This window comes from Sciurus carolinensis, chromosome 14 (assembly GCF_902686445.1).
Source record: "Sciurus carolinensis chromosome 14, mSciCar1.2, whole genome shotgun sequence".
Lineage (NCBI taxonomy): Eukaryota > Metazoa > Chordata > Mammalia > Rodentia > Sciuridae > Sciurus > Sciurus carolinensis.
This window is the reverse complement of record NC_062226.1, coordinates 19,795,986-19,811,187: the sequence shown is the minus strand read 5'-3', so window position 1 is coordinate 19,811,187 and position 15,202 is coordinate 19,795,986. Positions and strand designations below refer to the sequence as shown.

General features: G+C 60.3%; 2 protein-coding genes across 13 annotated transcripts in view; one reads left to right on the top strand and one right to left on the bottom strand.

Annotated features, from left to right (window-relative positions):
- The first annotated feature begins 4,532 nt into the window (after positions 1-4,532).
- Positions 4,533-7,403, top strand: Orm1 (orosomucoid 1). Its single transcript, XM_047524936.1, has 6 exons — positions 4,533-4,694; positions 4,992-5,134; positions 5,299-5,369; positions 5,988-6,095; positions 6,224-6,327; positions 7,234-7,403. The coding sequence occupies exons 1-6, from the start codon at positions 4,581-4,583 to the stop codon at positions 7,297-7,299; spliced, it is 606 nt and encodes a 201-aa protein (XP_047380892.1). The 5' UTR covers positions 4,533-4,580; the 3' UTR covers positions 7,300-7,403.
- Positions 7,404-8,930: 1,527 nt separating this feature from the next.
- Positions 8,931-15,202, bottom strand: part of Akna (AT-hook transcription factor) — a 42,832-nt gene continuing 36,560 nt past the window's right edge. For 6 of the 12 annotated variants that reach the window (XM_047524620.1, XM_047524621.1, XM_047524619.1 and 3 more), the window contains 4 exons: positions 14,084-14,179; positions 12,619-12,735; positions 12,225-12,501; positions 8,931-10,182 (listed from right to left, as the gene is read on the bottom strand). In XM_047524620.1, the coding sequence (XP_047380576.1) occupies positions 9,951-10,182; positions 12,225-12,501; positions 12,619-12,735; positions 14,084-14,179 (722 nt within the window). In that variant the 3' untranslated portion in view covers positions 8,931-9,950. Of the gene's footprint in view, positions 10,183-12,224; positions 12,502-12,552; positions 12,736-14,083; positions 14,180-15,202 lie in introns of all 12 variants that reach the window. The other 6 variants (XM_047524627.1, XM_047524631.1, XM_047524628.1 and 3 more) reach the window with 5 other exon arrangements.

Sequence of the window (15,202 nt, the reverse complement as noted above, 5' to 3'; positions counted from 1 at the left end):
TGGGGCTGGCACCTTGGGTGTGCGCTGTGCGGGCTCCGGAGCACAGCGGTTCGGTGGCTTCTGGTGGGGCCGGGGGAGGGGTGGGCAGGACAGAGGTGTGCACCCCAGTCAGCGCCCCAGAGCGGGGGCAGGCCAGCGAGTGGGGTCAGAGGGGAAAGGCAGGGGGCTGCGTCAAAGCTGTGACACTCACGCTCGGTCAGGTGCCCATCCACGGGCCCTGCGACCTGGCCAGCGAGTTCACTGAAGCTGGGCCAGCGCCTTCCCAGCAGGGACAGGGCGCAGGCGGTGAGGACAGAAGACCGCTCTCCCTGAACCGGCGGAGCCCGCGGTTCCCAGTCTCCTGTTGCACAACCCGGTGGTGTCAGGACGCCAGGGGAAAGCCCAGGTGGCTCTGCGCGCTCTGTGCACCCTGGACCCTGTCCAGCCACGATGACCAGCAGCCCAGTTCTGGGAAAGCCAGGGAAGGAGAGTGAGAAGGGGAGAGGCTGGCGGGAGGAGAGGGCCTGGTGTCCTGCCTGGGGCTCAGCCCTGGGCATTGGGCAGGTGGCTCCTGCTCTCTCTGGGCCTCAGTCTCTCTGCAAAATGGAGATGCGGCCCCGCTGCCTGCCAGCCCCGGAGGAGCTACTGTCGCAGAAGAGTCGGACGAGCACGGGGAATCCAGCTTCGCATGCTTCAGCCCGACCATGGCACGCTCGGGTGACCAAGCTGCAATTTCTGCAGGCTGCCACCATCCTGGTACAGGACTAGTGTGACACACTCACACTCAGCGGCCTTGTGGTCGACTCCGGCTTTTCCCAGGCGGGAGCTGAGTCTAAAGAGGTCACATCAGATGTTGCTTGAACAAGTCTTGTCTATTTCCTCAGCCGAGACACAGAGTCCCTAGACCTTCCTAATTAGGATCACGGGCTTTGCTCACGATCCTTTGTGGTCGCCGGTGTGGAAGGTGGGGCGGGTTGATCCTCAGACTCGGGGCTCAGCAGAGGCCTTGGTGGAGAAAGGTGCGAAGTGGCTTTTTCAGGAAAGAAATCATTTCAGATGGGTGCATGTCCCTGGTTACCTGTAGCTCACCTGCCGAGTGTTACCAGGTCCTCTCACCTTTCCGAGCTGTCTATACAATGGGGAAATGTCCTGTTCTCTCCAACCTGCATTAGGCTCTGGTGCATCTTGCTGCCTTTAAAAACAGAATATAAGCTGCAATCCCTGAAGCCCGCAGGCAGTGCCGAAGTCTGGCTTTCTTTCCTCCCCACCCCAGCTTGACATCAAAGTTGGATGACGGCTGTTCTATCAGTGGACCTTAGAAGGAAGTTGGTTTCATGTAATGAGCATTTTGCAAATATGAACTCTTTAAATCTTCATAACAACTGAATGAAGTCAGATCAATTATTATCTCCATTTTACAGGTAGAGATATTAAGGCACAGAGCAGTTAAGTAACTTGCCCAAGGTCACACAGCTAGCAAACGGTAATGCCCAGGGGGTGCTTCACCACCGTTCTTGACTGCCCTGAGGGCTGACAGTTTTTCTGTCTCTTTGTTTCCCATGAACTTCTGACATTATGCCAAAGCCCAGTGGAGAGACAGGTTAGGAAGGGCTGACCAAGAACCCAGATTTGTAAAGGCCCTTAAGAATCGCAGGGATGTAAGAAGAAGGAGAGAATTGAATTGTGTCGAGGTGGGAACTGGCTACACTTAGAGGAACCATTTAGTCAACCTCTTGGGTGGAGAGTGAGACCCCAGAAGGGCAGCCTGACCAACAGTGAGGACATCGGGGACCCTTGCTCTTTTCAGGGTGGCACTGCAGTTACTCATGGGCTTTCCTGGGGCGCCGGGCCTCCCTGTGATCACCCCTCCCCTACGTGAACCACCCCTTGGATTTCTGCCGCTGAACCAAAATAGAAGCTCATAGATGTTGGTCTACATACCTAAGCATTAGAGTCGACAGTGTATCAATAAAGTTGACATTTTCAAATTTAAGCCTTGGGAATTCAATTAATTAAATATTTAAATCTTGTCCAAAAGGTTTGTACAACTGAAAGCATTTCAAGAGGCTAGCAGTCAGCCTTTGGTGGCCAGTGCCAAGCACCTGATTCACGCTGAATGTGCCTGCCACGCTCCTGTCCACAGATTCGGGAATAATGGGAATGATGTAATAATGCAAAACTTTTCTCAGCTACCTTGTGCAACAGCTGCAAATTCCGCCTATTTTTAACTCAGGAAGATGTCCCCAACACACGCTGAGAAAAGGGACTTGCGGTATTATTGGGAAAACACGGGTGGGTAATGAAAGAATGTATTGCGTCGATGCCGAGAAAGAGGAACCCGAGCGCGACCAAGCGCTCTTCTCTTTTACCTCCAGGTCTGCTCTGAGCCTCCCTGCGCCCCGAAACCAGCAGCAGCACCACCCACAAAGCACGAGGCGGCTAGACATGGTGGTGTGCTGGTCAGGGGCGGCGCCAGGGGTAAAGAGTTGTTTCCATGGGGTCTGACGGTGCTGGTGGTCAAAGAGCAGGGGTACGGCCACTCAGTGCCCGCAGCAGGCCAGCAGTCCAGAGAGGGCCTGAGTGTGTGTGTGTGTGTGTGTGTGTGTGTGTGAGAGAGAGAGAGAGGAAGGGAGGGAGAGAGCGCTAGCGCGTGCACTCTAGGGCCCTGCCTCTGAATCTCTGGTGCTGGTCTAATCTTTAGTCCAGGTCTAATGGCCATGCTGCCCCCACAGCACGCTCAGTCTCTCCTTGCCATCAACGGTCTCTTGATCCTGTGCTTCCTCTCGCCCCTGGGCCACTGTAACAGCCTCCCCTCTTCCTGGGTCACCATGTCCTACCCCGCAGGCAGACAAGGCCCTGCCCACTCCCCAGCCCGGCTCCTGCGGCCTCACCCCCAGCCCGACTCCCGTCCCTGGCACGGGCCTCGGTTCCTGGACACACCCCGCACGCTCGCCCTGCTGTCTCCCTGATCAACGCCAGGAGGTTTCCCCCCCAAGCCAAGAGACAAGCCGACCGGCAAAGGTTAAAAAAAATTTAAAACTGAACTTACGGAAGGAAGAGAGCAAGGGGAGCTTCCCGCTCTGACGAGGAGGCGAAGAAAGCCTCTCCTGTGCGTGGCCGGAGGCTGGAGTCACCGCTGGCTTGGGCCTTGTCTTGCCTTTGCCGTCTCTGTTTGGGGAAGACGGTTGTTGTTGTTGTTTTCAGAATCAACTTTACTGAGTTAGAATCAATAAAATGCGCACATTTTAGGCTGACGGTTCAGTGAGCGTCACAAGCGTCCCTATGTAGGGACAGTCGCAGAGACAATTTGGACTCCCCCCACCTCAGGAACTTGTCTCAGGCCCTTCTGGGTCACAGTTTTGCCCGAGGCCACCGCCGCCTGAGGCCACCCTTGCAGAAGGGTCTGGCTCTGAACTCCTGCTGCGGGTAGAATCAGGCGTGGGCCCCAGACGGACGGTGGCCTTGGGGCCGCACCGTGGGCAAGGTTACCAGCACCAGCAGTTTGGGTCTTTCTGTTGCCGGGTGATGCTGCTTTGCATCAAGATGCCACTCTTGCCCTCCTGGTGAGGGGCATGTGGATTTCTAGCTCGGGCTCCTCTGGCACACGCCGCCATGCACAGGAGATACTGCACGCGGCCCGCCTGTCTTTCTCGGATGGCCCCTCCGATACTCAAGAGCAGAGGGAAAAAGTGCAACGTGCAATGCTGCAGATGTCGAGCAAGGGCGTCCTTAAGTTAGAATTTAGGGAGGAACGAGAATGTGTGCCTCCTCCAAATTCTAACCACAAATACGCCGAAACGTGACAAGTCACTGTCCCTGTGTGAACTGAGCAAGAAGACGGCTTGGCCAGCCCCCGGAACACCACTCCTGTGCTGTTGGGGAGAGCTTGCTTATTCACACGGATAAAGATTTGGCACCACGAGGTAGGAGCGCAAGCGAGCGGAGGAGTTGTTCAGTCCGCCATGTGTATAGAGCGCGGCGCTGGCCCAGGATCGAGGGGTGTGGGTGAGAGGAGGGGGCGCCTGCTTCAGGGGCAGGAGGTGGGGGCCCTGGGGAGATGGTCCCCTGCTTTTTCTTTGGGGGAAGACCCCAGGCAATGCCTTAACTGAAGTTGGCACCCTCCCCGGTGGCCCCTTTTGGAGAAGTCCCTGCCTCGAGTGCGGGCGGGGGTCACAGTTGGTGCCAGGTGCAGTTGGCACTCCATCCGTGGGTCCCCTGCCCTCCCCTGAGTGCCTGCCACCCCACACTGCCCAGGAAGCCTCGCTGCCTCCAGCGTTTGACTGACGGCTGGATCCACTCCAGTCTGTGGGGTAAGAACCGGGTGGCAGCAGGAGCGACTGTGGGGTGCGGCCCGATTGAAGAGTGCGCTCCCCCAGCCCCACACCCACCGGGACCTGGACTCAGGCCCTGCGGGGGAGGAAGTCACTGTCCTGGCCTTGGAGGCGGGACTTACACCTTTGGGGGATTTCCCAAGCACTGGCAGGATTGGGCCACAGCCCTGGGCTGACCCTTGCTCCAAGTGACCCGCCCACGTCTGGTTAAAAGGCCCTGTGCCCTCCTGCCCCAGCTCTGCCTGGCTCCAAGTGCCTCCTGCTCTCAGCATGGCGCTGCTCTGGGCCCTCACCGTCTTGAGCCTCCTGCCGCTGCTGGAGGCTCAGAGCCCGGCGTGTGCCAACCTCACAGTTAAGCCCATCACCAACGCCACCCTGGACTGGGTAAGTGCCTGGGGCCAGCCTGGCCCTGGTGCCAGGGGCAACAGCCTCCCCTCCTCTCTGGGCCTTTCTGTCCCTACTGGACGGGGTCAGCCCCTTGCTCCTGGCATGCCCTCTTCTTTCCTGGGTGGTGGGATGAGATTCTGACCAGCCATGGGGTGTTGGCGGCCTCCCCGCGCCTCCAAACCCAGACGCTCCAAGGCAAAGTCCCTCGGCAGGGACAGCTCTGTGCCGAGAGGCGAGGCCCACCAGGGGAGGCTTGTTGCCCAAGTCCCACCCCTGTGGGTGCCCCCTCCCCAGCTCTCTGGCAAGTGGTTTTACATCGGCTCAGCTTTTCGGAACCCTGAGTACAAGCAGGAGGCGCAAAAGATCCAAGCGGACTTCTTCTACTTCAGCCCCAACCTGACGGCGGACACGATTCTGCTCCATGAGTACCAGAGCGTGTGAGCCACACCCGCTCCTGCCCAGCTTGGGGCCAGACCTCGGGCAGCCCCTCCCTCCCGGCCACCCTTCCCACTGGGGAGGGGGACAGCTGACCCTCCAACGGTCCCCCCGCTGCCCTCTGGTGGGGACAGTCACCTCTTGACTGCCTTCCATCTGACTTTAGTGGGGACCGGTGCGTCTACAACTCCAGCTACCTGAAGGTCCGGCGAGAGAATGGGACCCTCTCCAAATTCGGTGAGGGCCAGACCTCCACCGGGAGGCAATGGAAGGGCCTGGGCCGCCCAGGGAGGAGGGCTGTGACTAAGGCCCTGGGGACTTTGAGCGCAGAAAACTCGGGGCAGCGCTACTCCTGACATCTCTGTGGCACTGCAATAAACACAGGCAGCGTTTCAAGTGCTTTATGAAATTAACCCATTTACAACTCACAAATAACCCTAAGGGGGCACTTACAAGGATTAGGTGAGGAAAGAGAACAGAGACATCGAGCATTTTCCCTTAGATCACACAGCTTGGAATTAGAATTCAAATCCAAATCTAGCACCCGACCTCCTCTCTTTCTTAAGCACCCTTTAAGATTGTCTGGGAGCTAAGGGTGGAAACCTGTGCATTGGGCAGATGACTTCATGCATGTCCCCTCTATCGCCAGAGATGGCACAGAGTAAGCACACATGAGCTGTTGGGACGGAACTGGTACCACTTAGCAGACTGAGCGTCTCGTCTCCCTCATCTGTGACTTGGGGACAGAGACTCTGGCAGCCACGGTCTGCGTGGGGCTCTCAACCTTCCATGTCCGTAGAGCGCTTCCCCGGCTTTGTGCTGCCTCAGGCTCACCCAGATCCCGTTCTCCTGCAGAGGGCGCCAGAGAGCACATCGCTTACCTGCTGCTCCTCAGGGACCCCAGGACCTACATTCTGGCCTTCTCGCTGGACGACGAGAAGAACCAGGGGATGTCCTTCTACGGTGGGCCCCCGCAGCCCGAGTTCCCCCTCGCCCCAGCCCCTCCCTCGGTCCCCCACCCCAGAACCCCAACCCCACCTGGCCTCCCACTCCCGAGACTCCTCACCCAGCCTGCCTCTTACTCCTCACAGCTGACAAGCCCGAGGCCACCCCCGAGCAGCTGGAGGAATTCCACGAGGCTCTCGTGTGCAAGGGCATGAACAAGTCAGAGGTCATGTACACAGACTGGAAAAAGGTGAACGTGAGGGACCAGGTGGGAGTGGCCCCATTTCGGGCAACCCCAGAGGCCCAGAGAGGGAAAGCTGCCCACTAAGGCTGCACAGCAAAGCAGTTCCCTCGATTTTAAGAACCTGCCTTTGAGACTCAGAGACTGTGGGTGGGAGATGAGAGCCCAGGAGAAAACCATCCATGGAGAGCCAGGTGGACACTGGAGTGGAGAGGAGGACTGGAAAGGACAGTGGGAGAGGCAAGAGGCACAGGGGAGAGGCAGAGATCGCAGGCACCTCCCATGCCCCAGGCACTACCTGCCCCCGTCTTTACCACCCATGCAATGGGGAGTTGGGGTCATGGTCTCCATGCTGCCTCAAACTGCACGGAGCCCAGGACTGCGGTCCTGAGTTCGGTTGTGCATGGGAACAGCTGCCTGACGGGTTCCTCTGACCCTGTGTTGATGGAAAGGCTCCCCTTGCTACCCTCCTGGCCGTTTCTGCAAAAGCACGGAGCCGATGAGCTGGTGACGTGCAACTGGACACACAGGAGACTTTAGACCTTGCCATCCATTTGCCACCTGAGACCCTTTCTCCCCTGGTCGCCAGCCGTGGGGGCCCTGGGAAAGGTTTCAAGAACGCAACCTCCAGAGCCGGCCCACCCACTCCACAGTCGCCTCTCCCGTTCCCGGGCCAGGGGACCTCAACAGGACACCTGCCCACCGCCAGTCTCAGCTGCTGCATCTGCAAATCAGGGCCCCCACAGGGCCTGCGTGCTCAGCAGATGCCCCCACTCTAGGCTCAGCAAGCTGAGGCTCAAGAGAGGGAAGGACTCGCCCAGGCCCTCCGGCTGGGGAGCCAGGGAGCAGGGGCTGGTGTCCTGACCAGCAGGCCCCTGCACCTGCAGCCACTGAGCTGCCCCTGCTCTCTCCTAGGACGTGTGTGAGCCGCTGCAGAAGCAGCATGAGCTGGAGAGGAAGAAGGCAGAAGAGGAGCCCTAGCCGGCCTGGGGGGGTCGTCCCCGGAGGTCCGGGGAGCCACGCACCCCCGCACCCCTTTTGCTGGGGATCTCTCCGCATCAGTAAAGGTTCTGCTTGGAACAGTTTGCTGGCCTCTGTCCATTGACTTGCGCTGGCTCATGTCTTTTTTTTTTTTTTTCCTCTGGCACTAAGGACACAGAATTGGGTGGGATCAACTGGTACACAGTTTACCAACCCCTCCTTGTTCTGGCCAATGAAATGAGTGTGCTATTCAGCACCAAGTTGGTAGAAAACTGATGTCGGCTCATGTCTTGATGGACAAGCCTGCCCTGAGCGGGGCCCTGGCTAAGCCCCAGCGCCTGGTGTAGGAGCCAGGTGCACGGGCGGCGGCGTGCTGTGGGGGCCTGGCTCAGCGGGCTCCTCCGCAGTGGGGGACCGCGCCCGTCCAGGAGGATCGGGGGCTGCAGGAACCTGCTGCTCCTGCTGCAGGTTGCAAAGCTGAGGCGCACATCGGAGGAGCAGGAGGCAGAGGACTAGGAGGGCAGGAGGGGGACCCAGGCCTGGGGTGCTCACTGCCAGGGCCCCTACTTCAGGCACACCACCCCGCCATGCAGGGAGCCCAGCCGAGCTGGGAGGCTGGAGGCAAGAAGGCGGGCAGAGGCTGCAGTGGACATCCTAGCAGCTGCCTGGGCCAGGCAGGGGTGACGTGGAGGACTCAGGCCTCGGCTGGAGGGGCTGGGCGAAGTGTCCTCAGGGTGCCCAGAGGACAATGGCACCTGGAGATGAGGCCCCCAGAAGCCAGCTCACATCCCTGGCAAACTCAGTCGGAGCCCTTGAGTGAGAGCCCCGCCCAAGGTAGAGTCCACCGAGTGGCACAAACAGAGTCGAGCCCCGGGGTCCGGAGTCCTGCAGGAGGCCGCGGGGAAGCTCGCGCTGGACGGCCTCGGGTACGGGAGGGAAGCAGACCCCTCGGCTGGCAGAAGAGCTGGGGCCGGGCCGTTCAGACCGTCTCCGCACACAGCTGCCCAGCTCTCCCGAGTGACAGCTCAAGATGCCCGTGCCCAGCGCTGAGCCCCCAGCCAAGGCCCATGTTGCCCCCATTCCCAAAGGGCAACAGCACCCCTTGCTCAACAGCTGGACACTGGTGGGCCCACAGCACTGAGGCTGGGAAGGTTGCCCTGGGTCCCCAGCTTAGCCCCCCCGCTTCCTGATGCCCTCAGAACATGAGCGGAAGGGACGGCCTCTGGCCCCTGGAGGCCCAGAACCAGCGAGGTTTTGAGCTCAGTGTGTCCCAGGGACAGGCCTTTCCAAGGCTGCAGAGGATCCGCTCAAACCTGAACTGGACATGGGCGCTGACCGGCAGGGCGGGGAGACATGAGAGGTGGGGTCGGAAGGCAAAGGTCAAAGAACATCCTTGCCCATCAGTGTGGCGGGGTGGGCAGGAGGCCTGTGGGTGGGCTGTGTGGGGCTCAGGTCAGGTGAGCAGGGCTCAGGAGCCAGCAGCTGCTTCTCTACTGAACAGAGCACTGGAAGCAGAGCCCAGGCTTGGGCTTCTGCTGTGTGTGTCTCATGACCTCTCTGGGCTCACCACAAAGAGGCTTGGCTGGACAGGTGGGGGAAAGCTGGAGGAACAGAAGGCCACAGAAGGAGGCGGCAGAGTCAGGGAGCGCTCGCCCCACAGGTCCCCTGGGGGAGGCAGGGCTGGGCATCAGACCTTCCCTCTCCACACACTTGACTTCAGAAACCACAGATCCATGACACACACCACAGACGCAGGCAGTTTTGGGAATGTTTGTGGTTCTTTTTGGTCGTCTTTTCTATTCGTTAGATCATTATTCATTCTTCTTCATTTACTCTTGTAACGAAAATAGACTTTTAAATGCCTCAAATATACAAATATCTGCCACGCACGCACGTTCCAGAACGCCGAGGTATGTGCTGCTACGGGGTGGGGAACAGAAGATGGCCTGGCTTCATGGCCCCCAGCTGGGGCCTGGCGGTGGCTGGTCACCAGTCAGATGCCACTGAGATCCCGGGAAGAGCCCAGGTCTTGGGACGAGGTGCGGAGAGCCACTGGCGGTGGCTTCCTGGGCCCCTGAAGTTGTCCTCAGCCCAGCCGGCCCACGGGAGAGGCCTCCGCAACCAGGAAAGGAGCTGGGTGCAGGTCGCCCTGGGCCCATGACCAAGATGTCCCACAGTCCACAGACGCCCCCCTGACCGCGTCACCGGAGTGAGGCCTCTGACCAGGCCCTTCCCAGAGGTGGCTGGACACGGGAGGGGACAGTGCTGCTCCAGAGAGCCTGGCCCTTCCCACCGTGTCTGGCCCTCTAAGAGGCCAAGGACCAGGGCGACTCCCAGTACAGAAAGCTTCTGCCCATCCGGATATAAGATGTATGTTATTGGCTGGAGGTGAACAAGCGCAGGACAGGAGAGTCCGCGGAGGCTGCCTGGATGCAGGTGGCCGTGGGCGCAGCACCTCTGGATGGGGCCGGTCCCCCGAGAAGCTGGTCCCCCTTCCAGGCGGTGCCGCTCCACTCTGAACACACGGGCGAGCAGGTGGCCGCTCTCCTGGGGAGGGACCAGAGGGCTTTCTGGCATCAGGGGCTCCAGCCACCTCCTGGAGGGGACGGCAGGGGCTGCCCGCCCCTCCTGGTCTCAGAGCCTCTAGGGAATCAGAAGAGGCAGGCGCCCCGCGGGCTGCGGGCCTGGCGCAGGTCGGCCGACAGCGAGCGGGTCATCCGCCGGGTGGTGGAGCGCACGTCCTCCGCGGCCTGCACTGCCTGGTTCAGGGCCGCGTGCAGCTCCTCCAGGTCCTCGGGGTCCAGCTGGATGGAGTGCCGGTGTCCCCGGGCTGGCCGCGGCGAGGCCGTAGGGGCTGAGGTAGGCGCGGTGGGCGCATAGTACCTGGGGAGAGGCGGAGGCGCGTATCAGCATGGGGCTGGGCACTCAGCACCCACGGGAGGGCTGCAAGGGGGACGATGGCCAGCAAAGTGCTGGGGGACGGCGGCCACCGGGACCCTCATGCACTGCTGGGGAAGGTAAGTGCCCGCTGGCCTCCTCCAGTACGCAGAGCCAGGCTGGCACCCTTGGCACCCAGCACCGCAGGAGTGCTGAAACTCAGAGGAGCTGAGTGACCAAGGGACCGGGTACCACACCTGAGCAGAGGCCAGTGGAACCGGCCTGCCCTGAACCCTGGTCCTTCTGCTTGGTCAGCTTCCCATTCAAGGCCTGATTTCTCCCCTACAATGGCCACAGTCAGCTGCCGCCGAGGGCAGAGCCAACGGGAAGTCAAGTAAAAAGCTCGCCGTGCCAGGCCAGGTAGGTGCTCTGTCATGGTCAGCTCCTAGGCCCAGGGGCAGGGGGAAGGGCAGCTGGAGGCAGCCCAGAGCTGAGGCCAGCATCTCCGGCACGCGCCAGTCAGGGAGTGGCCTGCTGGTGAGCGGCTGGGCCAAGGGAATGGCAGACGCGCTCCTGCCTCTGGGGAGCTCCCCACACCCCACCTGCTCCTGGATGACCAGCTGGCCCAAGAAGCCCCCTAAGCCCCCTAGGGTAGAAGCCCCCACAAACCCTCTGGTGCAGAGCCTCTGCAGCGGGCTGTGGGTGGCGGCCAGCAGGTGGCAGCCCAGGCCAAGAGCTTCCTGAACCACAGGGCACTACTGAGCATGCTCAGTCCTGAGCCCAGCTCCTCCGCACCAGGAGCACAGCCTGTGCTTCCTCCACCTGATCCTCACCACAGGCCGTTTTCAGAGGCCACCATTGGCCCCTAACTCCTTTCCCCTCCCCCATGTCCCACCCAGGTCTGGAGCTGCTGCCTGCCTGGCTAGTTGTCCCCACAGGCATGGCTGGAAAGACACAGCCTCAGGAGCAGTAAGGAGACCCAGAGGGCCACCAAGTTCCAGGCAAAGCCTTTCCCGCCCAGCGAGTAGGCACATCAACAGGTGTGTGCACGTGCTTCTGCCAGGCCCTGAGCGTGCCGGCGGGTGCTGGGGGGAAGGTTCCTTGGGGGCCTGCCCTGGTTCAGCAAGAAACCCAGCACAGGCCAGCCTCCTTGGGAAGGCCCAGGGTGGACGGCACCTGGGCATCTGCTCCCCTCAAGCATCATCCTGCACAGTGACTCTGCCCTCACTGCCCAGGCACCTGCTGCCCAGAGCATGGCCACTGAACCCTGACTGGCTCGTTTCACTATAGGGGAAACCGAGGCTCAGAGCAGGCAGCTTTGCCACGTCATGGGGTGGATTCCAAAGCTGCCCTCCCTGACTCCAAAGCCCCCGCCGCTCAGCCCCACTACTCTCTACCCTCTTGGCAGGTAACACATCCTCCAGAACACCTGGCAGGAGCACCTCCATGTCGCCTAGAAACAAGGTCAGTCTGGGAAGCAGTTAAGGGGCTGCAGGAAATGCAGGAGATCCTGGACGGCACCCCGGAAGACCAACAAAGGGCTCTGAACAAGCCATGGACTTGGTTAACCACCATTGCTAATGCCGGCTCCCTCCTGGGGACCAACATACCCTACTAACATCCTAAGATGTTCAGAACGGGCGCTGTGGGGAGGGCCTGGCACGAGGGACCTCCCTGCGGTCTGCTCAATGCCCCCAAATCCAAAACTGTTCTGAAACAGGAAGTCTATTTAAAAAAACTAGCGAGGCTTCATTGCTTGCTTGGCCACAAGGAAATGGCCCTCCTGGAGGATAATTAGGGGACCTTAGGGTTCCAGGCCCTCAGGAGCTCCCAGGGGCAGTCTCCCTCTGGCCAGCCTCCTTCCTTGCTGGGCCCCCAGGGCCGAGCACTCTCCTCCCCAGCAAGCCGAGGGACTCCCGGAGCGCCGGGAGAGGCAGCGGTCAGCCACCCGGGACGGGCCCCAGGAGAGCCGTGCTGCTCCGCCCCCCACGGCTGTGCCCAGCAGCCTCCTCTGTGATTCAGAGGCTGGAGCAGTCGGGGGCTCTTACACAGTGGCTGGTGGATAAGGCATGACGGGAACCGAGGGGACGTAGGCGAAGGCCGGGGGACGCCGTGCTGAGGGCGCGGCCGCCAGGTACCACAGTCCAGGGGGTGGCCGTGCGGGCGAGCCTGCCCGCTGACTCCTCTGCTTGGGGCTGGAAGTCGTAGGTGCGTTTCTCTTGGCGGAGGACTTTTCCGCTCCTGTGGGAGGAGCCAGGACACGTCGACCGCCTGGCATATTCCGCCGAGGGTGGGCGTGGCCCCTCGCGCTCCTGGGCAGGCCCCCTAGGGAAGCCGCTCCGTGGAATCCCATTCCCGCCACCCCACTAGACTCACCCCCGGTCCCCAGGTCAGGCAGAGCTGCAGTCTGGACACAAGCAGACACTGAGCACTTGTCCCTACCAGGGGTGCCTGAGCCTGGGCCATCTCCTTCTGGAAGGGACTTGATGTGACCACACAAGGGACATCGGAGGGCATCAGTGGCGGACGGTCCCTGTGGCTCCCTGGTGGCGGCACTGCCTGGAAGGGGGCAGGAGAGGACTGTGTCTGGATCGTCAGGCCTGGAGCTCCCACAGGCCCCACAGCACCGAGCTGCTGTCAGGAGCCAGCGCAGAGACAGCACAACGTCAGAGTGCACCCCGCCTGGGCCAGGCACTGGCCGAGGGCCATCCTGCAGCACTGACCCCACCCTCAGGCCCTGGGCTATTGCTGTTTACTTCCCATTCTATGGTTGGGGAAACTGAGGCTCTGCAAGCTAAGGTCTCAGGGCTGGGAAGCAGCGCTCATCTGACCTGTCCCGCATGGGAGTGGCGTCCAGGCCTCCAGGGACAAGGTCAGCAGAAGCCCACTGAGCAGCAGGAAGGGCATCGGTGCTCTCCCTTACAAATCCCCGCTCTGCACCTGGTGTTCCAGGCCGCCTGCATCTCCTCTGGACTTGGCTGGACCTGCATGCCCTCTGGGGAGCCCCCTGCCCGACAGCTGCTGTCCCCAGCCCACCCTGCGCTCCCATCCCAGCTCTGCCACTGGCAGCTTGGGGTCGGGCCCGAGGCCTGGCATGGTGGCATGGGTAGTTGCCGAGTGGATGAGGAAGGAAGGAAGGACTGGAGGGAGGGGCCTGTAGGGACTCCAGTAGAGGCTGAGGCCCGGCAGTGGAGCTGAGGCTCTGAGTCAGAGTCCTGCATTCAAGTCTTTACTACTCATAAGCTGTGTGCCACCAGGCAAGTTACCTAATCTCTCTGAGCCTGTATCAGGAAGTTCAAAATGGACACAACAGTAATACTTCATAGACCTGAGGATCGACACAGGCTATGCAGTATAGAGTGTGATTTCCTCTGAGCAGCAGGACTGGATAAATGGTAACTCCGTCATTATCACTGTCATTGCTTAAAAAGCCTCAGAGACCCTCTCTGGGGCTCTCATTTTGGACATGGAACCTGAGGATCAGAACAGTCAAGGAACTGACCTAAGGTCACACAGCAAGCTAGTGGCAGCACTGGAACCAGAACCCGATGCTTGGATTCTTAGGCCACCACCTTCTTCAACACTTGCTATGTTTGGGGAAAGGATGTGGGTGAAGGCAGGATGGGGGAAGAGGCATAACTACTGCTGCCAGCTGCCCTGCAGCCACGGCTGTCCACCAGGACTCTTTAGGGACTTCTAAAATCCCAGAAGGTGGCTTCAGGCAGTGGCCCTGGGAGCAATAGGGTGGTGGCAGGTACCTGGCAAGGCTGAGAAGCCCAGAAAAGTCCCCTCCTCGCCTGTGTCCACACCACCCCCAGCTGCGGGCTTCCAGGCCCACAGGGCCAGCCACATGGGGTCCCGACAGCAAGAAGTTGCACCTGTGGCTGCCCCAGGTCCCATCCCTTACCTGTGTCCCGTGATCTGATGGGCTGGCAGCGGGGACAGGAGGCTGTGCCACTGTTTCTCAGGGCAGCCTTGGAGGGCAGAAGGTGGTACTCCTGACCTGGGGGAGAAACTGGGCAGTCAGCATCAGCCTGGTGGGGGCCGGGTGTGCAGAACCCAGAGGACTCTGCTGAGTGACCTCAGCCCTCTCCCTCTCAATGGCTTAACAGATGCTCCCTGTCTCATGTGCGCACATGAGCACATACACGTCAAACATGTATGCATGCACATGCATGTGTAAAACTCGTTTAAGGTGTGCTCACTTGTGTAAGCTCTCCCCTGCCTCCTCACTCCTAGGAGCAGCTGCCTGGCGGTCACCACACAGAGCAATCAGCACGCCCAGGCTGGGTGGGGAGCTGAACTAAGCTGTGGCGAAGAGCAGTGCTGCTCCCCAGTGCCCCCTGCTGGTTTGAACCCCAGTGGCTTTTCCTTTGTGCTCTGGCTGCAAGAGGGGCCAGTTGGGGTGGCAGCTTCCTGGTTCGCTGAGTGAACCAAATGGGCCATGTCTGTGAGGTCTCCACCCAGTTTGGGAAAATGGAAAGCTCTGGATGCCTCTAGAAAGCTGGGTGGGCTCTCAAATCCTCACCACCCTCTGCTGAGCAGGTCTGAGTCTTAAAGAGGCCCCTGACATGGGCCTGAAGCCACGTAAGGGGTGGGGACTGCTTGCTCTCTGACATCTCTGTGGGCAGGTGAGGCCATTCCTGCCTCCTCAGCACAGTGGGGACTGAGGGTGGTGCCCCCTGACACTGTCACTTGGCTCATTGCAACTGCTGGCCAGTGCCTCTGCTGGCCAGCTACGCTCCTGCAGAAAATCCTGTGGATTTTCTAAGTGTCAAGTACTCTAAAATGCTACTAGGTATCACCTGAGCCAAATGTCTAGTTCACAAGGAGCAGAGGTCCCTGGCAATCAGAGGGCAAGCCAGATGCCAATGTGTGACATTCAGTGCTTTGACCAGGCTTGAGTGGCAAAGGAGATCATGGACCTCTTTATCATTAGCTGGCTGAGCTGAATGGGCACCCCAGAACCAAGCATGGGCTCCAGCAAAGGGAGGCCTGGGGCAGATGTCTGCACAATGAATGATGA